General features: G+C 38.4%; 2 protein-coding genes across 7 annotated transcripts; one reads left to right on the forward strand and one right to left on the reverse strand.

The window, feature by feature from the left end:
• Positions 1 to 211: 211 nt before the first annotated feature.
• On the forward strand, positions 212 to 7,801 carry tnnt2a (troponin T type 2a (cardiac)). 5 transcript variants are annotated; one of them, XM_032566105.1, is made up of 16 exons: positions 212 to 322; positions 430 to 486; positions 696 to 706; positions 968 to 1,000; positions 2,104 to 2,139; positions 3,597 to 3,647; positions 4,702 to 4,725; positions 5,023 to 5,047; positions 5,534 to 5,597; positions 5,716 to 5,832; positions 5,917 to 5,994; positions 6,082 to 6,192; positions 6,263 to 6,372; positions 6,472 to 6,562; positions 6,660 to 6,700; positions 7,569 to 7,801. In XM_032566105.1, the coding sequence occupies exons 2-16, from the start codon at positions 452 to 454 to the stop codon at positions 7,600 to 7,602; spliced, it is 861 nt and encodes a 286-aa protein (XP_032421996.1). In that variant the 5' UTR covers positions 212 to 322; positions 430 to 451; the 3' UTR covers positions 7,603 to 7,801. The 5 variants fall into 5 exon arrangements, with proteins under 5 accessions (XP_032421996.1, XP_032422005.1, XP_032422013.1 ...); XM_032566114.1 differs by having other exon boundaries at positions 213 to 322; positions 977 to 1,000; XM_032566122.1 differs by lacking the exon at positions 4,702 to 4,725 and having other exon boundaries at positions 213 to 322.
• A 766-nt stretch (positions 7,802 to 8,567) lies between these two features.
• On the reverse strand, positions 8,568 to 26,463 carry pkp1a (plakophilin 1a). Of its 2 annotated transcripts, none has more exons than XM_032565850.1 (15): positions 26,163 to 26,463; positions 23,965 to 24,074; positions 19,214 to 19,378; positions 18,952 to 19,130; positions 18,685 to 18,829; positions 17,716 to 17,923; positions 17,027 to 17,189; positions 16,331 to 16,448; positions 14,893 to 15,048; positions 14,624 to 14,815; positions 12,857 to 13,004; positions 12,407 to 12,593; positions 12,227 to 12,311; positions 10,950 to 11,049; positions 8,568 to 9,812 (listed from the first exon to the last, which is right to left on the reverse strand). In XM_032565850.1, the coding sequence occupies exons 1-14, from the start codon at positions 26,323 to 26,325 to the stop codon at positions 10,975 to 10,977; spliced, it is 2,094 nt and encodes a 697-aa protein (XP_032421741.1). In that variant the 5' UTR covers positions 26,326 to 26,463; the 3' UTR covers positions 8,568 to 9,812; positions 10,950 to 10,974. The 2 variants fall into 2 exon arrangements, with proteins under 2 accessions (XP_032421741.1, XP_032421733.1); XM_032565842.1 differs by having other exon boundaries at positions 8,572 to 10,816; positions 26,163 to 26,462.

The following is a 26,463-nucleotide window of genomic DNA, read 5'->3' on the forward strand; positions in this document are numbered from 1 at the left end:
GCCTGTGTGCTTTGTTAGTGGCAGGGCGCTATTTAAACTTAAGTGTGTGTGTGAGAGTCAGAGGGCGTGTGCAGATATGGTTTTATCTGGTTTGTTTTTGCACGTTGAAGCCACAGCCGGTGCTCCCAGCAGCCTTTTTTGGAGTTACAGGACAAGTATGTGCTATCTACAAAGTTATTAATAACACAACAGGGGCGTCCTAAAACTTCTTCCCCTCATTATAATCCCCAGTTTCACCCTCAGTGACACTCACCAGTCAGTAAAGGTTAGGAGCTGCACCTTTAGCTTTCTTTCTTTCTTGTTCATCTTATTGCCTGTTCAGGTAAGACTGCCGTAAACCAGAGTGAAAAGGTTGTTTGTTTTTGGTTTGTTTTTTTCTGGCCTCGTGACCTTTGGGTGAATTAACCGAATCTGCATTTTGATGTTCAGGTTCAGGTGAACGTGCCCGACCATGTCGGACAACGAGGAAGTGGTTGAGGAGTACGAGTAGGTTGAAGCCTGTTCTCTGTTGTGTCTGGAATTACTTCTTTACCAAACTGAACACGTCTCCCTGGCTGCACCCACACGACTTAGCTTCACAAACACAGAGGGGTTTTTTTCTTAGCATTTGTTGCCATTACAGCTAAAAGTTTCTGAAGTGATGATGCATTGTCACGCGTCCTAGAAAAAAGTAAACTTTGTTTGTTTTTCCGCAGGGAGGTGGAAGGTAAGAACTCATGAATCACGAGGCACAATGATGTTCCAGAAAGATCGGTACTGCTGTCTAAACAGAACCCCCACATTGTGCAGAGCAATGTTTTCTTAAACTAATCCTACATGCCTATTTTATCAGCCTTTCACATTTAACCTACTGCACCAGGCACTACTCCAAGTAGCGTAGTTGCACTATATATAATTGCATTGCTCTGTGTTTATCTTTCTGCTTCACTGCCTGTCGAATTTCCTCAACTTCATTAATTTGAAAAAGAAGAGGAAGAAGAAGAAGAAGAGGCAGTTGAAGGTATTTGCAGTTAATGAGTCATGACACTGAGTGTTGATGTTTAACGTTTTTTGCTGAATACTTTGTGTATGTTTCTATAGGGCGCGAAACAATTACATGGCAACAGGTGGAATTAAAACATTGTTATTCCTGAGAAATATTGTTTCTGTTTTACATCACATCTATTACAAAGGTTTAAAACAACACTAAGTTATTTATGTTAGGCTACCAATGAGTCACACTGATCATCTATTTGTTTTATAGTGACACTGATCAATGAAACTTACTTTGGTTACTTTGTCACTCATAGCATTTTGCAGCGGGTTTAATAATGATGACAGTGAAAAGACCAGAGGGCAAAATCAAGTTTCAAAACTAAAAATAAATAATAATAAGAAGAAAAAAAGAGATATTAAGTAATTCAAAATAAAAGCTAAATAATCAAAATATCAGTGGCAACATGTGAAAAGTCTGGTGCTAATAGAATTATTTCCACTGACCGCTGATAAGTATATAAGATTTGCAGGAGCCAACATATTAATAAACGGCACCAAAGGGCTTAAATGACAAAGTGATAGTGTTATCATGCAGCGGCCAAAGAATTCGTTCCAAACAGGGACACGGAGATAAAAGCTCCTTCATGCAGGCACCAAAAACCAACTCTTGACAGATTCTGCCTGGGCCGCAGTGTGGGATAAATCGTGTAGCTGCTCGGCGAGGTGTTGGGAACCTGAGGTGCCTGCACAAGCATGGCAGCAGCACGGGACCACACATGTCAAAATGATTCCTGGCATTAGGTGTGGGGAGCAATAGGGTATGACTTAAGGTCACCACTGAGTGATTCAGTGAACCTAGACAGAAAAGTTCTGCGTCCCCATGGCTCAGCGGTATGAGTCAGTTGGGCACCAAATTTTCATTTATTGCCTGCAGGCTGGGTGTGGCGCCCTAAAGACAGGCAATGGACTATCTGTACCCATCAGTTTAATTTTCTGTGCCATACCTGTCATCGCTTTCACCACATGAAGCATCATCATCTGTGTAACTGTTTTTTTTCCTGAAGTAACCGTGAGGGAAGGCTCCAGATGTTCACACAGTTATAATCAGCCTTGTGCTTTCCACTGCAGGGGAGCAAGAAATAGAACAGCAGGAGGCTGAGGAAGGTACTACTGTGAGCACAACATCTAGACAACCTTTCTTGACTGAAAGCAAATGTTGAAATGGTTGGTCAAGGTCAAGTAGAATCAGTTTACAGGAAAGAATTGACTAAAAAGTAAATAAAACGCATGGCTAAGATTAAAGAGAAACATAAATTATCTAAGATTATCCTACTTTCTAATATCCCACTATTCAATCAACCTAATGAGAAAAGGAAAAGTTGCATTTATAAGTAAACAAAAATGGTATATTATACTGCTGAGATCCCATAAATATTATTAAGCTCTGATCTGCTCAAGGTTTAAAGGAGATCACGGCTGAGACCAAATATTTTGTATGCGATGTATAAGTAGAACCTTTTTTTTTTCCTCTCTCTGTCTGAAATTAAACCTGACCAAAGAGTTCCTGTTTCTGGTCAATTAGGATTAACAGAATTATTTCTTGTTGCTAAATGTCAAAAAATGAGAAGATTTATTTTTTTTCTTTAAGATCTGTTACATAGAATTCTCTTAGTATTTGGTAGAATTGCCTTTAACGTCAACAATGTTGCCTTATTTCACCTCTGTGTGTACATATTTTGTTACACACAGAGATCAGGGCTCTAAACAATTATTATCCTTAAGTCACTTTTCAACTAATGTTGATTCCCACACTTCATATTCATGAAGTTTTCCAGCTCACAAGCGTCACAGTTTTTTTGTTTTTTTTCTCCAAATGCCAAATGCAATAATGGTCAGTATGGCCAAACACTTAACTTGTAGTTTCATGAGACCACAGGAATAATATAATGTAAGTTTTTCAGCTCATGTCAGTGGATAACTCCACTTTCACACCAGCGCCTTTTACAAGAAGTTTTCCTTTAGTGCCACAGTTCACACCAAGCCATGGATCTGTCTCTTTCCTGAAGAGTAGCATGGCTGGAATTTCCATGGTGTTCATGTTTGGGCATAATAGTTTGAAAAGATAAACATGCCCTGGAAATTGTACCCCAAAAATGAACCAGACTTGTGACAATGCACAGTTCTAACACTGATATTTGTAAAATTCAGAATTTCAAGAAAGTAATGAAACTTCTTACTGTTGTGGCATTTTAAAAAATTGGAAAAAAAAAATTCTAATCCTACCTTATAAAATAATTATTCATTAGTGATGAAAATAGTTATGTAAATACCCGGCTTCGACTGTACACACGTCCAAAATACAAGCAACAAATGGGAAACATATTTTGCAAGCCTGTAACAGATTTAGAAATGGTATTTAAATTTAAATAATCTTCTTCTAAAAGTGAACAGTTTTTTTTTTATCTCTTCTGATGTCGTTTCATCCTGTCTTGTTCACGAAGGACATCTGAAAAGCTGCAAAACGACAGTTCAAACGAGGCAACGGCTCAGTAGCACACCCTACTGCTGTAAAAAAAGTTTTTCACTGGCATAACATTGCAACTCTCTCTGTGTGCCAACAGACGCGGTGCAAGAGGAAGATAAACCGGCAGAGGAGGGCGATGAAGAACAAGGTGAGCGCCTCTTTTATTGGTATTGTTAAGGATTGTTTCTGCTTGTGAGGACCAAGCAGCAGATCATTTTTCTGTTGTATTTGTATTTAATAGACATCTAAGTGATGATGAGTATTCACGACCAATCGCCACAAGGGGCAGGAAGGTCACATGTCCTTTTCTCAGAGCGCAACCTTCTGCAGGTTTCTTGAGGAGTCACACACACTTGTTTACTTAGCCAAACCAGACACGGCCACGGAAGAGTCATCTACAGGCGTCCCTTCCCTCCCAGCCCTGAGGCTCCAGTACATTAGTCATACTAACACGTTTGGCAAACGTCTATCTCTATCTCTCATGTCTGTCTTACTGTGAAAGGAGAGGCATGATACGGAAAATGTGTCTCATCTTTATGCCTGATCTGCACCTGAATGTTAAGACAGCTTCCTACGGGGCTTCTGCATGCGTCATGCGATAATATGCTTAGTTTGGCTATGGGTAATTATTAAAAGTGCCACAGGCAAATAAGAAAGTTAGTCATTTTAATCAAAATGACCAAGTCAGAAAAACCACCTGATCATCAAGAATTAAGAGCCAAAAACTTTTCAATGTCTACTGTGTTATGAATAACAGTCTAATAGACGATAAGTTAATAAATGCGTGCGAGTAATTCTTTAAAACTACTAGGCCTGCAGTGTTAAAAAACTATTACAAAAAGACTATTTGAAAACTTCCTTCATTCCTTTGAGATACATAAACAACATTTGAGTTGTGGCATTTTGATTTGACAGGTCGTCTTATTAGAGGTCGCAGTCCTTTGTCTGGGAAGATACCAGCACTTATCAAGGCCCGTCTCTCTAAAGAAACACCCAGAGCTTAATTAAAGAATGTGACTGATGATGGAAACCTTTCCTTTTGGCAGCACAGAGAATAACTCAGTACTTGAGTTTATAAGTACTAGTTTGTCCTGTGTCTTTTCTGGTTCTTAACTTTGAGCCACAGTTATTCCAACACATTTCTCGCCCACTTGACTTTTGTAACCACAATATCTCAGTTGCCTGTTTCAATTTGGTTTCAGGTGAAGGGGAGGCAGAGGAAGAAGGTATTACCAATGGTTCACACGTTGCACCTTTTCTGTTTGTTGCTCTTTTTAATGTACTGAAGCTTTATTTTAGTCACGCCAGAGTTAATTTCCTGCTTAATTAAGGTTACAAAACAACGTCTTTGTTGAGACTTGGTTGGACTTCCTGGCATGTTTTGGTATGCTCTTGGCAAATGAGTGTGTCAGGTTTTGTCAGTTTGCATGCATGCGTGTGTGGGTGTGTGTGTGTGTGTGTGTGTGGTCTGGTTTAGCTCATCTCTGTAATCTCTTCTCTTTGTTTGTTTTCCAACTCCACAGAGGAGGAGGCCAAACCAAAATTCAAGTAAGTAACACTAATAGATGAGCACACATGTTCGTGCTCAATGTAGACTTTGCTATCTCTGTACCAGAGATGTTTTCTTAGTTGTCAGTGAGAGAAATGCAGCTCAATTAAACTGAAGAGTTTGGCAGAAAAAAATAAATAAATCACAAGAAGAGATATTCGCAATCTTAAGTTCAAATTTAGCAGAGATGTCCTTCCAAGAAATTATAAATCACTTCATGCTTCCTTCTGTTGACAAGCTCTACTGAGATGCTAATTACACTTTCAAGCAGGACTTGGTACCTGCCCACACTGCTGAGGTGCATCAATACATTCCTTTATAACTATGGTGTCAATGTAATGCATTGGCCAGCAACCTGACCTGACCTGAACCACATGGAAAACCAATACAGTGTTGTCAAGATGAAGACGGGAAACATAACAATGCAGACAAACTGAAGGTGACTAGTGTTTACACCATTTTTTTTTTTTTTTTTTACTTTTTAGGCCGTTTCTTATGCCCAACCTCATCCCTCCTAAGATCCCAGATGGGGAGAGGGTGGATTTTGACGTAAGTAACACATCTCTGGTTTCAGATTATCGACTGAAAGCGCTGCTTTTATTTTTTACTTTACTGTGAATTTCCTTTTTGATGCACCTTTAATCATTCTGAATGTGTGCTTCTGCAGGACATCCACCGTAAGAGGATGGAGAAAGACCTGATGGAGCTCCAGACTTTGATTGAGGTTCACTTTGAAAGCAGAAAGAAGGAAGAAGAGGAGCTCATTAGTCTCAAAGAACGAATTGTGCGTGCCTTAATTACACTTTGGTAGAAGACGGACCAATTAAACCATGCAGCAATAATGGCAAAGTGCTATAAACTGTTTCAGGAGAAGCGCCGCTCTGAGCGCGCGGAGCAGCAACGGATACGCAGTGAGCGAGACAAAGAGCGTCAAAAGCGACTTGAGGTTGAGATGTGTTGCTGTTGCTTGTAACATATACAAATTTTTATTGCTGACTATTTTACTCGTTGGTTGCATGTTGTTGTCTTCCAGGAAGAGAGGGCTCGTAAAGAAGAGGAAGAGGCAAAGAAACGAGCAGAAGATGACGCAAAGAAGAAAAAAACCTTGACCAGCCTCCACTTTGGAGGCTACATGCAGAAGCTGGTAACAAAATAAGGATTTTTAAAAAAAAAATCAAATATCAACAGATCCTCAAAGTGTTTCATTTTCCCAGAACGAGAAGCGAAGCGGTAAAAGGCAGACAGAGAGAGAGAAGAAAAAGAAGATTTTGAGTGAAAGACGTAAATCTTTGGATATCGACAACTTGGGGCAGGAAAAGCTCAAGTAGGTGGAGAGATATTTTGCCGCATCACTGAACGTCTCTTCTCATTTCTATAAGAATGTAAGAGTACTAAAGGATAAGTATAAAACCTCACTTCCCAGGGAGAAGGCCAAGGAGTTATGGGAGTGGATGTTTGAGCTGGAGGCAGAGAAGTTTGACCTGCAGTACCAATTCACCAGGCAGAAATATGAGGTGCCTGTGTGCGCCAGTTTGCAACATTTCTACATCAAGTAAAAAACAAAACACACTGCCACAGTAACATTTGTGCCTTTTCATTTCTTTGTTCCAGATAAATGTGCTGAGAAACCGTGTGAGCGACCATCAGAAAACGTGAGAATCTATTTCTCCTTTTAACCAATAAACACGCTGCTCTCATGTCAAGCCTCCACCAGCCAGTCGAAATGAACGTCAGCTTTCACTCTTGCTGCAGGAGAGTCTTTTTTTAATAACAGCATTACTGCCGCGTAAACACACATCTCCGCATCTCTTTCACAACGTTTAGGAGAAGTGTTATGTGGCAAAACAGTATCCCTAGCTTTGAACACCTTACAGACACACAACTCATAAAATCTTACTAGTCGTGCACAGAAAGCTGGTATTTATGAAAAGGTATAAAGATGGAGATTTGTAACAAATCCTGTTAGGAGCTTGCAACAGTCTAGGTATAGAGGACACACAAGAAAGATTGTCTTATCTGTAAATGAGACCTAAGCTGAACTTTTTGGCCACCCAAACATCATGCTACTGATGCCAGAAAAACCAACACTGCCCATCACCCTGAACAGCTCATCCCAACGGAGAGAATATGGAGAGGAAAGCAGCATAATGTTGGGATGGTTTTTATTTCAGGAATGACAGTGAAAATGGTCAGAAATACTTGCAACCTAGTATTGACTCGAAGGGTCGGAATAAACATGTAAAGTTTTCTATCTGATTCTCAATCATCACCTAATTTGTTTTGATTTGTTGCGTAAAATACCAATAAGCCACATTGAAGTTTGTGGACGAAGTTTGGAAAAATATGAAAACGTTTGAGGGGTTTTGCACAGCATTGAAGTAGCTTGTGAAGTATGATTGGGTGGGGAAGAAGACTTTTCTTTTTCCTCTTCAATGCCCCATATGCAGACAAACAAGCTCAGCCTGAATCCTCAACCTCATGAGCTGTTTTTCTTTTTTTTTTTTTTTTTGGTTTTCACAGATCCAAGAGAACAAAGAGAGGCCTTAGGAAATAGATGACCTGCTATCCAGACTAAGCACCCAAACCAAGACCTGGCGTTTACGCCACACCCAAGTTACACCTTTCACCTCAACGGGACACTTTCTAGTGTATTGCATAATAACATATATTGAGGTTTTTTTTTTTTCTCTGATTACATTTTTGGAACAGTGACTAATGTGTAGGTGTAAATAAAACCTCATTTTAAAAACCAGCTTTGAGCTTTTTTATTTTTCCGGGACAAGTGACTGGAGGTGCATTTTCATTTAGTGGCACTGAAATAAGGGCTTCAAGACGAAAGTGACTAATATCTTAGAAGCCAAGAGCAAAATCGGGAATGGACAATCTTCCTGCTCTGAGACAGGCTCGGACATGAGCGACACTGATGCATCTTGGAATGACGCCCAGACATCCACCCTGTACTCCGCTCTCTCCCCTCCACCATACACAGTTGAAAGAGAATGAATCATTCTCATATCCATATCCTTAATCTGGGTGGGAAAGTGGTTCTGGAAGAAGCTCCTCCTCCAATAACACTTCAAAGTATCAAATGTGTCAAAATGATTTTTGTACATCAGCTGCACTGCATTAATTACAGCAGGTTTTTGCCCTAAAGAATCTGAAACTAAAACGAAATGGAATAAAACCATTATGCGCACAGAAAACATAAATTGTTCACGCCACTGGATTATTTGTCTGTGTACATTTAAAAATGAGTAAATCGTGCACACAAAATCTATTTTTGAATACAAGAAAGAAGTCTCCTTTTTGTCTGTCATAGTTGCTCTCTTAGTCAGAGAAAGGCATGCACAAACCACATGAACTCTCCTGGAATGAGAGCCTGCAGCTTAATTAGTTGAAGATATCAACCAATAAAACTGCAACCAGACACTAAACTCTAAACAAACACAATAAATATGGTTGTGTAGTGATTTCATTTGTAAATACTGTGTAAGTTATGTCCCGAAGAAACAGGCAACCTTGACACTCTTTGCTTGCATAGCTGTTTATTTTTGCATGTAAAGTAACAACTTAATAACAAAACTCCTAATAAAATGTAACATACGCAATTCTCAAAAAACATTCCAAACAATACTGAAGGTGATCGAGCCTAAGGCAGAGGAACCTTAAGACAGCCAAGTATAAAAATGTCCAATGTCTTTCGCTTTGGGTTGATAGGGAATCCTAACAGCTGCCAACCACCTTAACAAATAGCTGAGATGTCTTTTATCGTTTGTTACACAATCTGCACCAACAGGAAACATGTTTGGGTTTTTTTTGTTCAAAGAAATAGACAGTAGCTCTGTCAAAACAGATACCCTGTAAAGACCCCATAACGCTGTAAGGTTGCAAGAGAGAGAGAGAGAAAACATGATGAGTTGGACAAAAAAAAACATCTGTGTCTTCCTCCTGCCCGATGATTTGAGCTTAGCTCATTATTCATTATGCTTACGTAAAAAGGTACAGCCTTTTTATTTCCAGCTCTGCAATTAGCTAAATTGCATCAAAGAACACTTAAGAGAGTGTTGCCAACATCCCTCATCGCTGGCTCCACCTGCTATAAGGCGGTGGCTGACAGGCCTGACTCTTTACTGCTGCACAAAACTCCTTTAAATGCATCACTCGCTCATGCTACCACTTTGCCTCGATTTTTTCTGGTTTTTCATAAAAATTCAAGTCAATGTCGAAAAAACACGAACCTATATCAGAAATACAAATTACATAATATGCACATTCAGTGACAGGGCAATAAAAAAGAAGAATCCCTCCCCTCCCCCAGTACTGCACATCTTAAGAAACCTAGAAGTATCCATTGAAGACCACTGATATAACCGTAGTGTCTGTGTGAGCCACCAGTCAGTGAAGTCACTGCCAGCATAAAGCATAAAATCAGACGTGGAATATTTATCACTTTAAAAATGATTCACAAAAACTGAAAAATAAAAAGCCTTGTATACTATATAAACACCGTAAAATTACAGGAATGTGTCAAGAGGTGTCTCTGTAGTTGTGTTTCAAACAAAATTGGCAACATGTCAATAAACAAGCATTAGCAAAACAAATAGGTGTATTTTATAACCTTTAAGAGAGGCCAGGCTGTAACTGTTGGTAAATGTCTGTTAAGAGCCAGCAAGCAGCTAGAGTCAAATTGATCCTTTGCGAAGTCACACTCCCATTTAGTAGACACACACTGCCAGCTTGTCCCAACCCACTTCCATTTCATACCTGGAAGAAAATTATGTTCTTTTTTTTTTCTTTCTGAAAATGTATGATTTATTTTTTTGGCCTGATAAGCTGAATCTTATACACGTTGTACATCATTTAGTGCAAAGAGACTTTAAAGAAGTTGGGATTGTTGAATAAGAAATAGAATTAATGTTTGTGAAAACGTTTTTAAATGAGTATAGTGAACATTTTGTCACGAAACTTCAAAATAGACAGCTTTTAAAGGAAGTAATGGGTTCAAACTGTATGAAATGGCAAAGAAGCAAAATGAATAGTTGCCAGATCCATATGTGAAATATGGACTTTTCACACATTGATAATACCATGTTTATGTGCATGTTTTTTTTTTTATCATAGAATAACATGTATACATATATATATATACAATTACAGAAACATAGCATTTTTAACATCAACAACAAATAAATTTTTTAAATGTGAACATGATATTTTCCGACTATTCTATTCATGATATAAACTGGTGGTGTACTTATTTTGACCTCAAACTGAATTTTTATTTGCTTGATATTACTTAAGTGTTACTAAAAACACTTAATTTTCCACGTACACATAAACCCCCTCTCCCCCAAAAAACATATTTCTTAACTTTTTTCATGTTTCTGATGTATATGTCAGTTCTAAACATCATCATGGATGTGTTATGTTCTAGCCACTAGTAACTGATAACATTGTAATATTTTACAGCGATGCAACTTGTGACTCTTAAGAATCGCTGCAAGTCACAATCCATGAAGTGGTCATGTGTATTGAAGGCTGCATGAATTTGATTTTGGCACTAACGCACACCTAGCTCTCACACTTAGCCTACCGAAACGCACAAACACTGTCAAATTAAATTACAAGCAACTTTTGATTATTCACGAGGCTAAAATCTCTCCACTCTATATACATAGCGTAAGAAGGACATAACTTCTTCCAACAAGGTTGGCAGTGAAGATTTTAAGGGTGTGGCTGCAGAAGCTTCTGATCAGGCGGGTTTCCTTCTGCAAGCACAGGCACATAGACAGAGAAAGAAGCAGCTAAGAAAATAAGTCCTAATACCTCTTTTGATTCATTTGGCTTACATTGTCTACATGGAGATGTTAAAGTTGAATGAGAATTCAGAGGCAGGCTTACCTCTTATTAATCTCGGGGTGGACATTCATTCATCGGGCGTGGACTCCGTGGCAGCTGCTATGGTTTTTGGATTAACAAATTTGAATTTGTCAAATTTCAGCTGCGGAGAGCAAAGTTTGGAAGAAAATCAGTGTGACTTCTCTCACCGGTGCCTTAATGTGCACCACCAACAGAGAAGCAATGTACAGTGTCAGCAAATTGAAAGAACCTCTGGGAGATTACAAGTGAGAGAATCTGCTGTTTCTCCAGCCTGCAACCTGCTCTACTTGTCTGTTGAGGTTTTATGACATCTGAGTTTGTCTAATAATAGCTACATAAATATAACTATTTGTGCTCATGCAAAAGTGCTCTGTGGAGAATATTTTCCTTTCTTCCTATCTGTTCAATCTTCTCTTGCTTCCCTCCATTCTTCACACACACACCCCCTCCGTTACGACTTTCTCCATAACTGAGAGCATTAACTCTCAGTTGTTTCTGAACAACTTATCGTTTCTGAAATGACCAAAATCTTGGCTGTGGTAGAAGGTAGGAGAAAGTCTCTCCATGAGCCTGAGGAGTAATTAAAAACACCCACCAATCTGCTGAAACCAGACATTTACACCAAATAAAAAATACCTTCTTTTCCTCACTGTCTAAAGTTAAATCAGACAAAACGTCTCTTGTTTTAGGTCAGTTAAAATGACTACAATTATTTTTTATTTACTAAATGCCACAATAATGAGAGAAACAATATGAACAAATTATTAGTATTATCGACGATTGGACATTCTCATCATGTCTGTACTTGCATATAATTGCTTGAAAATTGTGCCCAAGGATGTACCAGACATTTGCAGTTCTACAATTCTCTTCCTGATCCCTTGTTTTCTTTTAACTTTCACATCGTGTCAAACAAGAAAACAGTGCGTTCCACCTGTACCGTAGGTCCCCACTGTACCGTGCGTTCCAAGTACCGTAGCTTAAATGTGTTAGTTAACCAATCAGAAGTTTCCAAAGCCATGCCATCATTATCTGAGCTTTCCCTTGTTGTTTCAAGCAGAGTAATCATTCTGCATGTAAAATTCTAATTTTGAAGACATAAATACATCATAGTAAACTGAGCTAACAGCTGTTTGGTCTTATTTAACTTCACACAGTGAGGGACCAGGGGAGAGTGTTTCTATTCCGTGTGTGTGAACTTCTGCTTTGAACTGTAAGCTGACCCCAGTTCATCATATTTGCTTGAGAGGAAAAGGTCCCTAATCAGGCACAGGTTAAATAGTGATTGATAAATTTACATGTTTTATGGTGCTTCTCAGAAACTTATCTGTCCACAAGTTGTGTAGCAGTTTTGAGGCTGCAAGGGATCCACTGTCTTCAGGACTATAACGAAGAGACAATAATCAGTTGGGAAGAGCAAAGTGACACTTGACCAAGACTATGGAATAGCTGGAAAACAACAACAACAAAAAACTCACTCTCTCTCACTTATCCCCAGCAGTCCTATAATCACTTTTGCACTCATGGTCTTCTTGCTGATGTCCCGGTCTACCAGCAGCAGTCTATGTAACACATTGCAAACAGTTGCAACAGTGTCAGGATGAGCTTCCTCTTGCCAAGCGTCGTCAGACAAAACCTTCCCAAGTTCAGGCAAAATCTTCGGTGCTACACAGAAGAGAAATAGTGAAACCTTATTTGACATAAATGAAATTTATGACATTGAGTGCAGTCAGTGTATGCGCCATAAACATACAGGTGCATCTTAACAAATTTAAATATTTTTGAGATTAATAGAGTGCACAGATCTCATGCCTTGCTGGAAACTAAAATCACCATTTCTGATCAAACACTTATACAATTATATTCTAGATTTTTCAGATGCTCCTGTAAACAGTCCATCCTATTTGAAAATAAAGGTTGCTTCTTACCCATCTGGGATAGTAAAGTGGGTTTGCGAGACATGTTATCCAGAAGAGAGGCATACGTCTTTTGAGTAGCGTTGGACCGCAATAGACTGGACAGCAGAAAATTGTCCGCAAGTTGCTTGAACAAATGCTCACTCACAGCTACAGACCCCTGAAACACAAGACACGTAAATACATTTCAGTTGTATGTACCACTTCAGTGAAGTTATCCACATTTACACCACTTATTCAAAGAGTTCATAGTGGAAATTTACACTGATTCAATGTTCCCTCTAAGCTGCGAGCCTGCTCGCATATTCTCAGCGCACAAGAAAATCTGTGTAGCACATAAAATAAAGTCCAGCAACTGGACATTGGGCTCAGACATCAGTTTTGACTATGAACCAATAAAATTTTTTTCTGTACTACTTTGCGATCTAACTCAGTGAGTGACAGGTGTCCAGCCAATGATATGATATGGTTCACTTTCGCTACGCAGCCAATCATCGCATGCTACTGTGTGTACGTGCCTTGGTCATATGCGCTGTGGCACCGTGCAGATTAGCTAGGTAAGAATAGTGCGGCGGAGTTAAGGGACGCGAAAGCTAACACATTATCATGTCTAAGCGATTGGGCAGTGGGACATCCACTCACCAAGCCAAAGTAAAAAAGAAATGCGTTTCTTTTAAGCTGTCGGAATTTGTGCAAAATAGAAGAACAGTACAATGTACAATGGAGTCACCGTGTCAAGGAGGCAATGGGGACCTCATCAGGTGATGGCAGAAATACTGGTGAGATTACTCTTTTTATTAGTAAGGTCTGCGATCACATTGATGCTCGTTTTTCAGAGGATGAATTAAAGGAATGGTCTGCATTTGACATTGAACTCAGACATTTTGATTATGGATCAGCAGACATCATACTTCTTTCTACTGGCAAAGAAGTATGAGGCCATTCTCCCCCACCCATCCAGACTATGGAGGCCATTAACAGTCAATATGCTGAATTAAAGTACATAATGAAGCAAAAACTTAAGCAGTGGTTAGTCAGGACATTCTCAGATATGGTGATGCAGCACTTAGATGTGAGGAGCTAAAGGAGATCTCACAACTTGTGGATATTTGCTACATTTCAAACTTCCAGCACTGAATGTGAAAGGGGATTTAGTTCAATGAATCATATCAAAACAGCATCCAGAAATCATCGAAAGTGGCACATTTGGACCAGCTGATGCGCATAAAGTCAAGGCAAGAAGCAGATGGAGCCATCAACATGGGCAAAGTGTGCAGCCACTGGAGAAGTGAGAAGGGCAGATGTGAAAAAACTGTGTAATTAAATATTTTACAAGAATTTATACTGTATCACAAGCTATAGAACACATTTCATTGTGCAAAATGTGAATGTTTTAATGTGAGCAAAAAGTTATGTCTGAAAGGTATAATGTCTCATTTCTCACCCTGGCTAAAGCAGCACTCTTACTTATAACATACTACGTATCTCCTGAACAGCAATGTTTTTGTTTTTTTCATTTTAAGTGGGGCAAATCACTTATATTAAAAGCAAACAAATGAAAATTGCTGATGTAATCTGATTCTTTTAATAAGCCATGCAACTTGCTACGATCCCAGATTTATTACAGATGTAATACTAGTGCGTAGCCACGGCGTGCACATCCGATGATGCCCACAGTGGTCCTCAGTGTACTCAGGAAGCTTGTGTGTATGCCCAGACACATGAAAAATTAGAGGGAACATTGCACGGATTTAGTTTTTAACATTTCCTACTACTAACCTTTTCTTTGCTCGCAGTGAGGTTCTGCATGGCACCACAGCTGGCCTCCTTAGTGGCATTGTTTTCGGACGACTTGAGCAGTGAAACATACACATCTGTGGCTTTTGAATTGTACAACCACTCCACCTTTGATGATGCCAGGGCTATCTTATTGCTGTCTTCTGCCAAGACTTGCGGTGGGTTTGAGAAAATCTGAGCAGAGAGGAAAGCAGTTTAGGACCTAAAATGTGGTCATCATGATTTGGTCAAGCTTCTTGGTTAACACCCACCTCATCTTTAGCTTTTCTGCTTCTAGGACTGAAGCATCCAACTGTGGGGCTTTTCCTACCCTCAGATTGAGCCTCTGTTGAGAATGAAGCCTCTGGACACTCTTGCCATAGTTGGTATGTCAGGTTATGGAGAGTACACATACAGTTCTCCACAGGCTATAAAATGAAAACAAGAAATAAAACAGATCATGCAGGACAACATGTCCTAAAGTAATTATTTCTATAACTATATTTGTTAGCTGAGACATGTAGCAACAGGCCGTAAGCAGTCCCTGAACCAAAATTAACACAAATAAGAAATACTAATAAAAGGGATTCTACATAATAATGAAGTTTGGTAAATACTCCAACAGTGCAGGTACATTTAAACCCCAAATTATTCATACTCCAAGTTGCAGAAGTACATTTAAAGTGATATTTTAGTCTACCAATATGCTTCTTCTGACTTGGAGTGATATTAATGTTTCAGAGTTGCCAGGCCGGAGTCCACACTGACAGAGAATCTGTGAAGGGAGCTGAACCCTCAAAGACTTGTAATTACAATGCAAAAAATACATTGCCAAAATAGCAATGGCAACATGCAAAAGACTGGCCAGCAATTTGATTTTTCAATTTCTTAGTAAGAAGGTTATAAGAATTGTTCTATATTGCTTTTACTTATGAAGATGTAGATAAAAACAAAAACACTGTTTTAAATACAATATTCATTTTAAATTGTTTTTTTTTTTAATCCTTTGAACTATGCATGTCCTGACTGGGATAAATGAAAATAAATGTACATCTAAATTTGCCAGGAGCTTGTATAACAATGGACTTAACTGTGTGGGGATACTGACTTGAGTTTCAGTTATCTCATACATGTATGTATGTGAACATTAAAATTTACATGCATGCAGTACTTTCCCAAGAACATGCACATATATTTATTTTAGCTTACGGATGTTTCCAAGCAAAATTCAGAAAATGCTTAAAATGTAGAATGAACACATTCTGTGTAAGAAACATGAGAGATGGGAACTGGGAGAGAAGTAGGAGGCATCTTGAGAAGTGAGTCATCCAAATTCAATGGAAACAAACAGAATCAAGAATATCTGATGAACAGATAGACTTCCTTCGATGATGAGGTCAGTCATGCAACACTTCATACGAATCATTAAACTTCACGTGCTGCCACAAACAATGCAGGTCAGGAGTCAGTTATTATAAGTCGTCACTAAATCAGGCAACACAGTAAAACACTAAATCCAAAGGTAGAAAAAAACACAATTGCTTGGCCTATTGGTTAGCTTTGTCACAAAAAAGCACTTTTATATGACTATGAAATAGGTTGCTGAATAATTTTTTTGGCAACTACTCGACTACATTACCTGATTTAAGTGACACTGAATGACAATTGTCAGTGTCGACAAATTATGACGACGTGTGTATTTACGCTTACCTTTTCATCAGATTTCCCCTCTTTCTCACATGATGAAATGTATGTCACCAGGGCCTCAATGAGGTTTTCACATGTTCGCATTTTTTCCCTGTCCTGTGCTGAGCCGCTGCTTAGGTTCCTACATGCACATCATTAATCATTGCTCATTATTACGTGGTGTCACCACACAGATTGTCAGAAAATGTAAAAACAGATTTTCAGTTCAAACTAATATTAATGTTGAAGATAACCTCAGTAAATACCAAAAAAAAAAAAAAAGTTTTTCAGTTATAATGAAACTCAAGCACATTTGCGTTATGCAGCTGGACAGAGCTCAAAAAAATCTGTTTAGTTTAAATATCTGATTGAGATACTGCGGCATGACCTCAAACAGGCTGTTCATATGCAAAAATCCTTCTGTGTGTGTAATTTAAAAACGATTCTCCAAAGAAGAGCTGAGCCATAGCAATGCGACAAACTCAATGGAAGATACTGCAAAGATTTGATAGACGTGAAGGGTGCACAACCGGTTATTAGGTTTAGAGGTAATTACTTTTTCACATATAGCCTATGTTTTTTTTAATACCTTTTTTCCCCTGATAAATGGAATATTTGAAAACCGTTCTTTGTACTTACTCAACTTCGTTTTTGTCCGATACATCTTGATGCTCTGAAAAATGTTACAAATGCAAATACAGAAGGAAGAAAGATATTTACCTCAAGCAGCCGGTGGCAAAATAGAAAACTTCTGGATCTACACATTCTGGGTTATCCTTTGGGATGCTAAATGGCACCACCACATTCTTAGTCAGAGCAATAAGTGCTGTTGAAATTAGTTCATTCTTCAGTACTTCAGCGGAAGACAGGTTCCAGAGTAGGCCTTTTTAAAAAAAATACATATATATCACTGTTTTAATGCATCAGCATTTTAGACAACTACCAAAAACACTTTTCCTAATCCCACAGTTCTCACTGTTCCTTTCTAATGTATAAATGCATCATTCTTTCAACAAATCTGAACTATTAAGTATAGCAAAATGAGTATTTGTGTCTTCAGATTAAAAATCATTCTTAGCAGAGCTGCCCAATAGATCGAAATGCATGATTCATCATAATTTCATTCTGTGCAATACCACAATCATAAAGAACTAGTGGGATTAAATATTTGGTAGGCCATAATTTAATACCCACACCTGATTTACACCTTAGAGACTGAGATGCTACGGATCAGAGGTGACATAATAATTAATTAAATGAATTAATTAAAGTAATTAAATGACATAATTGCTATGTCATTTAATTACATATCATCATCATAATATTCAAAAACAATATAACAATGTCCTGTTTTCTCAGTAAAATCCAGCCTTAATTTTTGAGATCCTATTACAATCAGCTGTCCATACCAGCGAGTTGTCTCTGCGTTTCAGTAGACTTTGTGTTCTTCATTTGGTTCAGGACCTTAGCTATGCCACCGTATTTCTGAACTTCGATCTTGTTATCCATGTTCTTGAAGACAAGATTTCTCAGAGCACCAGAAGCGGCCTTTTGTAAGCTTGAGTTGCTGCTGTCCAGCATGTTCACCAAAGGTGGAATTCCATTAAGCTCGAATACCTGCAACACAAAATTGTGATTGGGAGACAACCTGTTATTTCTGGTTTATGATTAGAATGATTTGTCAGGATTTTTTCAAAGCTGCCATTTTTGATGAAGTGACAATTTTCTGTCATCACAGAGAATAAATGAATCTTTTTACAATTAACATAAAGCTTTGGTCCTGCTAAAAAAAAGCTGGAAAAATATTAAAAATCTAGTTTTCTGTCATTTCCAAGTAAGTATGAACAAACTGACAATGGTATTCACTAGTGCGTCTTGCAAAAGCACTCCTTCCCCTTGATGCAACTAAATGCCTTTTTTTCCCCTTTTTACATTTTATGTAATAAACCAACACAAAGTATGTGCAGAGCTGCAAAGTAAGAGGAAAGGGATAAAGTGTTTTATTACAAATTAAAAAAATTTAAAAGTGTGGCATGTATTTGTGTGCAGTCCCCTGAGTCGGTTCCTTTTTATTGGATGTGTAACTGGTCTGCATATCTAAACTGAAATGTTTCATTATTATTCATGGCAAAATAGCTCGAACTCATGTATGGAAAGCCTCTGTGAAGATCAGCTGTAAAGTCTTGAGAGAATTTAGCAACTAATTTAACACTAGACCTTGAAAAAAAAATTGACAGAAAATTCACTTTGATCTAAACCATTCCATTGTATGTTAAATGCTGCGTTTTTTGCAAACACGCTTCCACCCCCTCAGTGACAAAAGACCCTACATTGTATGCAATTCCTTCTGGTAACAGGATGTAATGCAGCATACCAACCTCTGCTTTGGCTGAATCTTCACTGTAGCTGACGTGTTGGATATAGTTGGCCCCATGTTGCTGGTAGCTCTCATTAGAGCTCGACAGGTAATCCACGGCCTCTTTTAGGGTTATATTATCTTGCATGTATCCTGTAGAGTTCACCCTATCAGAAAACACATAGGAAATGAAAACTGAGTTGGCAATTAGGTGTTCAGAAGGGGGAAAAATGAATGCCTAATAAATATTATGAATCAAAGCAGAAAGCAAGGAGCAAAGTAAACTCACATGGGTGACTGCTCGATTTTGGACACCCTAATGGTGCCCAACTTGCCATCGGTTTGAGACTGGGTGGAAGGTGACCGAAAAATGCGTGTTTGACTCTCAGTGAAAGTCGGGCCATTAATTATTGAACGGGACTCTTTAGTAACTTGAATTTGGCTTGAGCTGATCTGCCCTTTGGCTTTCTAGAAAAAGAATAATAGTTAAAAAAAAATTATTTGGTATCATTTTGAAATCTGGCAAAAACACTGAAGCAATAACTACTCACCATACTACGTGCTGGAGCAAGACAAGAAGCTGAAGTCAAAACGGGGTCACTCCGACTGGGTTTCAGCCCATTGGGGCTTTTTGTCCAGGATGAGGTGTTGACTTGTTCCATGTTGGAGTTCACTAATCTTCCCTTCATACTTTTAGTTGTTAGACTTCGACTCTTCTGAATATTTACATAAATTGCAGGGCAGAAAAGAACAGCAGTTATTGTTTATGATCCCAAATATGTGAGAAAACAAATCAGAACTGAATGAAACAGTTTTTGGCTGAAGACTGCAAAAAGTTCTGGGATGTATTCTTAAAATTGCTCTAAGAGAACTCCCTTCTAAGCCAAAAACTTTGTGCCATACTACGAGCCTATTAAGAGTCAGTCAGTTATTTAGAGCAACTCTGAGTGAGTAGATGACAGAAATTCATGTTTTAGTGAAGAGGTGTATGTGATGCTATCTTCTAGGGACTGTGACTGTGACCACATACATAACTAAGTTGTATTTAGTGCTTTTAATCCATGGATGTTTTTTAAAGCTCTGTTCCTTCTTTTTCTTATAAGGCATTATTTTAAAATCAGACTTTTAGAATAAAACAACTTTCATAATTATTGGAAGAACGTTTCAGTGTCAAGGTAGTTCAAAGTAATTTAAATCATAAAAGCATCATACAGTTATCAAGTATGAAACAAGCAGTAAACATTACACTTTGCCAAATGTCATCAAAATCATCAGGAAAACACACAAATATGTTGATCAATGTTCCAGTGGCTGCTAATCAAAGGCAGCTGTAAACAGGCGAGATCTTAGCCTTGAATTAACTGAACTTTGTATTTCAGCAGTTTTGCAGTTTTCTGGTAGGTAGTTTAAGATTTGAGGTGCATAGAAGCTGAAAGCTGCTTTTCCATGTTTGGTTCTGGTTCTGGGGATGCAAAGAAGACCAAAACCAGAAGGTCTGAGTGGTCTGGAAGGTTGATACGACAACAACAGAACGACAGCCGAAATACATTAGTTTTGTTAGTTTCATAAACTAACTTTTGTTGGTGCATAAACTTTTGTTAATGTTAATTCAATATGTGAAAGCGTGGCCAACAGAGATCGAACGGCTTTGTTCACTTCCCCTGCTGTCATTGTTAAAACTACAGGTAGACTACAATTCTAAAACAGTGCAGAAAATCAATGTAATTGTTCACAACTTCTCCTGTTTGCTGATTGGCCCCTTTTTTTGAACAGTTTTGCACTGGAAGTTAATGGCCAGGCTAGCACACAAACACACATGCACTTGAACACACACGCGCACACGCCCACACACATTATTTGAATATTCCCAAGTAGGACAGAGTAAAACTCAGAAGAGTCTGAGCAACACAAGAGATGAATGTCCATGCAAACATTTTTACACAAACATGAAAGGTTTGGCAGGGAAACCATTTCCTGTCAAACTTGATCAATGAACATCAGTGAAGAAAGAAGCAACTTCTCTTTGCAGAAAAGTCATTAATCAAAGTTCCAGCTGTCTGCAGCTGACATTTTGACATATTTAATTTATCATTAAGGAGAACTAGGTTATGTGAAAGTTATAGGAAGAGGCATGTACAGTTAATCTCCTGGTGTTATAAAGCTCACATGGTGCTGAGAAAGCAAGACACATATCACCAAGGGACTTGGCAGAAAAATTGAAAAAGATATTCAACATGATGTTTGAATATCTTTAACTTCTTTAAAGCAGTATTTGGAAACATCCACAGATACAGTGAGTTGTTGCATGTGGTCTTGCTTGGATCAAGTAAGATTCACTGACTAAATTATAACTGTTTGAGAATTTCTATGTAACGCAGTGGATATGCAGTAAGGTGAAGAAACGCCGTTCTGGAGAAAACTTAAAGTTTTAACTAATCCAGTTTAGCAGCCTTTAAAACTGCCTCCCTTTAAGGCTGTGTTTCTCAGCTTCGGGCAAGATGTCAAATAAGATAAACTCATATTTTACCTTAAAATAATTCTATAGCAACCGAAAGTTGAAACGTATCCTATCGGCAAATGATCTTGCATGTACAATGACATTCAGTGTTTATAAAGTATTATCTAACAGAGGCAGTGGCTTCTATAATAACAGGAAACTACAGAGATTACAAGATTAACGTCACTGATCTTTCTAGCTCAATGAATCCCTGAAGGCAAGAATAAACTGAGATCGGCCACTGAATAAACAAGTTTCACTTTTGTAAAATATTAATTACATGTTTTTTTTGTTTGTTTTTTTCTTCAAATCGGAAATTAAGTGTATACATTTTTGTGGACTACTAATTCAGCAATGATGGCAATTCACTTTAGCACATTATTATTCTTACCTGGATTTCAGGAAATAAGCTACATAAAGCTGCACATGCTTTTCAATATAGCTGAATATATTCAAAATTATTCTACCTGATGCGCATATTTGCAGATGAATAAAATATGACACAACATGATGTGTGGACTATGAGCCTTCATCAGAACAGCAACACCAACAAGTTCCCTAGAAATGCCTCACTAATGTGTGAGCAGGTCAGGTCAGGCCAAATCACCATAAATACATGCACACACCCAAACAAAGAGCCAAATAAACACACAGTTGCAGCCAACGTTACTGAAATTTGGATTACAGAATAGTTCATCTTAGTACAAGCATATCGAATCCGGAGTTTTGTAACAGAGTAGAGAGTGACGCTTTCTTTTTACACAGCTATTTACCAAAGCAAACAAACACAGAAGCACATGAATGCAAAAAAATCTAAATAGTTTTTCTGCAGAGCATTTCAGCTACTCCGTTTGTTCAAATATCTAGCCATTCATTGTCTGTCAGTTATCAGAGACTGGGTTACTGAGGTAATGTATCTTGGAAGGAAACTCAGTCAAACCTTTGCATATAGACACACTCTGGCTCATTCTAAGGGGGACCCCAAATGGTTACTAGGCCATAAGGTACATAGTCCTTCTGGTGTGTTTTTGGTCTGCCCAGGGGGCACACTTATGGAAGACCTCTAAAGCAGTGGTCTCAAACTGCATTCATCAAGGGCCAGAGTCCTGCAACTTTGAGATGTGTCCCTTCTCCTATACGTTTGCGTCACTAGCATGCAGTCAAGCTCTCCAGAACTCTGCTAATGAGCTAATATTGGAGTCAGGTGTCCTGAAGCAGAGAGGAATGCAGGTTCAGACCCCTACTCTAAAGAGAGACATCTTTGAGGCATCCTGTTCAGATGCCAGATGCAAAGATACCAATGGCTGCTGACTGAGCTCACGCTGTATGATGAAACTCCTCACTAAAACTCTAGAGCCGAGTTTGGCCACCTTATTGAAGAAGCTCACTTCAGCCACTTGTATTCAGGATCTTGTTCTATTGATCATGATACATGTCTCATGGCCATAGGAGAATATAAATTGACCAGTAAATGGAGGCTTTAGCTTTTTGGCTCAATTCCTTCTTTACCACGACGAGTCAACGTGACACCTGCAAAACTGCAAATGTGGCCATAATTTGTCAACACATCTCCTGCTCCAACCTTTCATCACTCTTGAACAAAACAAATCTCCTTCACTGGACCCTCAACCTAGAGCACAACTTGTTCAGAGTAAAAACCATGTCCTGATGCTCAGAGGATATGACTTTTTAATGTTCAGCCATCATAAATACTAATCTTGAGATCGCATTAGGGGCTCCTCAAGGATCCTTTTTGAAACACTTCAAATCAAGTATCTAATTGCTTCTCCTAACTCAGATTATGAAGTATTCTAATCTCTCTTGCTAGGCAAAAATCTCTGTAATATCAATGATTGAACGGGCTAGAATGTCATACCAAATAATGTGGAAAACACAGAGTTTTTTTGTTGTTTATGGCAACAAAAATGTCAGAACAGCAGATCGGTACTCAACTACACTCAATTACTTTGTGAATCAATGGTACTATAAATAATATAATTTATAAATTATCCGTCATTCAACGCTGCCATAATGTGAACTCAGAATATTACATATTGATTTCTCAGCAACATGGTTTGGTTAACAGCCTCACTAAGTAAGGATTTCAACTACTGATTTCTGGTAATGGCAACAGAATAGGAAAAAAAAGTATCTCGTTCAGCAAATTAGTATTTTTTTTTATGTCTTTCCTCAATGCAAGCAATTTGATTATTTTAAGTCTATTTCTAGCCATTCACTCCAAATCGGCTTTTAATGACTTGCTGCAGCAATTTGTAAGACATTTCTTCTCAATTTATATCCAACATAGCATATACAAATATATCAACACACAGAACAACTAACAGCGCTGTTAATTAGGGTGCTTCCTTCTCCCTCACTATTTTTTTACCTTTTTCCTGACCTTATATAGTTGTCATGGCATTTACAGTTAGTAGCAAAGTCCTGCATCACTTTTTCTTTTACATATTACGAATACATTTAAGATTAAGCATGTTATATTGACAACTTATCAGCTAAAAGCAGTCATTGTTGGAGAGCAGTTGTTTGCCCTCCTGCAAGGATATGGGGGGCCGAGATCATGTGCGTTGCAATAGGTCTATAGGAAATATTTGAAAAAAATCATGTAGTGTTAAGGATGAAGATGAAATGAACCAACTACTTAACAGAAGTACTTCAACTTTGTCACTTTAACAAACTATAATATGGTCTTTTCTTGTAGAGTTTTTGAAAGAAGCAGAAGTCTGTGCTCTGATTACCGACACATGATGCTGGCACAGAAAGACAGACAGAGAGAGAAACAGTTACCTTATTGTGGAAAGAGGCTGACCCGCTGGAGTTGGCGCGGCTGTAGGTGCTAGCTGCCCTATACTTGAACATTCCAAAGTCAGAGGTTTTTAAAGTCTGTGGAGCAGGGCCTGTGCAAATAAAAGAGAAATAAGAAAGTAAAACCACTGAATCCTTTAAAATATATATATAAATCAACATGTTTATGCATACACTCCAAACCTTAGAAATAGCTTTTATTTTAATAGTCCGATAGTTCTAAAGCTAGAATGAAAAACAGACATGAAATCGAGCCAGAATCAAGAGGGTGGATGTTGTAATCAGGTCGTAGAGAGATGAGATGAGGTCTCAGGACAACAGACTCACGGCTGTTCTGGGCCAAGAGATTTCTGCTTGAAAAATTGCTTCCTTAATCACCAAATTATTCAGAGTGGAGGAAAAAGAGACTACCTGGCATAAAGAAAAATGCCTTTAAGGCTAAATGAAGTTAAAATAAACACATTACTAAAACAGTTTGTTTTACTAATGTGTGTTGAAATTGGGAATAGGTATTTGAGCATTTGAGGAGTGAAATCAAATAATTTTTATTAAAAATTTGCTGTTGTAACTGCGGATGATTTTAAGTAAAACTCTCATGATAGAAAAAAAAATGCTGCATACTGGAAAAAAATAAAGCAAAGTCTTGCAGTATAGTCAGCCAGGCAACTCTTATAGGTTGTTTTCAGCTAAACACAAATTTGACTTAAACAGAATAGGTACTGGTTTAAAACAATTTCAATGTGTGCACACACACACACACTTCTCTGTTTTGTTTTTGTTTACGAATAAGCACAAAGTGGTTTTCCTCTAACTTTGAAAAGCTAAGCAAAACCATTTCTGCAGCTTTGCACCTCAAAACCTAAACATAAACCATATGACATGGTCCCTTAAAACAAGCTAAACGTTTTTCCGTAATCTGACCGACTGGTGTGATAGAACTGATTCAATTCAGAGAGGCAAATGTCTATTATTATGATGTTTGTTGCTGCATTGTGAATTTGTATATACTTGTACATTGCTTCAACATTTCTGTATGGAACTCTAAATGGTTAATGTGAGCTCCCAGATATTAAAGTTAAAAGCAGGCCTGTGAACTCAGATGTGTGTGCGGCTCCAATCCTTATTTCTTCCCATCATTCAGAGTTTGAGAACTGTGAACACACCAATTAGTTATCTTTGAAAACGTTCAAAGGTAATTTGAATAAAGCATAAAAAACACATGTTTGAGGTTTATTTTCAAACTGAGATAAAATTAGGGATTTAATTTCTAGCTTCCAACAAAAAAAGCTTGTAAAACTTGTAAAAATGCATGCAATTAGTAAATCCACAGCAGCAGAAGGACTTTTAACAGTTTTCATTTGATTTTCATTTCTAGAATAAATTAGCCAATTTTGAATTATTTCATGTGATCTAATTTTATGTTGTGTTCACACGCGTTATTTTTTATGGCAAATATTTCACTATTAGTGACATTTGTGTGCATGCTCAAAGTGGCTGTAAAACAGTAAAGCTGTAGGCATGTAACTGCGCACACCAATCGGGTGTTTTCATAACAACATAAAATAAACAGAACTAAATAGATTGCACTCTTAGTTTTTCAGATTATGCAAAAGTCGTACTCTTGTTATTACATTTATACATTTTAGCAGCTCCCACCACTGCGTTTTGCAGGATAAGCCAATCCCAGAGGTTTTGTATGCCTGGAAAAGTGTTGCTTTAATGACGTTTGTGTGCGTTTCCTGACATGCTACCTGCAGGGGGTGCGTCAAGTAATTAAGAGTCGACTGACATTTATAACGTACAAGCAACTTAAGTCTCGAAAAGTCTATTTTGCTGTCCCAACCTATCGAAACTGTGACAGTAGTCTTGTAAACATTTTTGGTGTGTGTGTGCGTGTGTGTGCACAAGCGTCACTCCCACACCGAACTAGTTTGGACTAGAAATTGCAGCGTCCCCGCCACCTCCCTGGATTTCATCTACACACATCAAACGAGTGCCTAACCGTATCAAAAAAAAAAAAAAAAAAAAAAAGTCTGGGAACGGAGCCAGTTTGGTGAGCGACACCTCTGGAAATTTGAATGACGCACCTTTCCCCAGACAGCAAAACTAAACTCGAAAACTTTCAAACTGCCTTTCCATCCACGAGACTTAAAATAACTCAAAGAAATCGGTTTCCATACTTGTGGGACTCGTCGTGCCGTTCTTGTACTTCGATTTGCTCCTCTTAATGGTGTTGACTTGGTTCAGCACGCGTTGCTGTCCCGAGCTCAGGTCCTTGTCGGACGGCGTCACGAGCGAGGTGTCCGGGCTCCCGGTGTCCGTGGTCGATCGCAGTCCCATCATCTTCCCAAACTCGGATCCCTGACCTGGAGCGGGTGGGTCAAACGAGTTCTCCAAACGAGAGCGGAGGCCCCACGGTGAAGAAGCGCAGCAACAACGGGTGCAGCGGATAAGCCAAAGAGCTCACATATGGTAAATGTT

Source organism: Xiphophorus hellerii, chromosome 1 (assembly GCF_003331165.1).
Source record: "Xiphophorus hellerii strain 12219 chromosome 1, Xiphophorus_hellerii-4.1, whole genome shotgun sequence".
In the NCBI taxonomy this organism is placed as follows: Eukaryota; Metazoa; Chordata; class Actinopteri; order Cyprinodontiformes; family Poeciliidae; genus Xiphophorus; species Xiphophorus hellerii.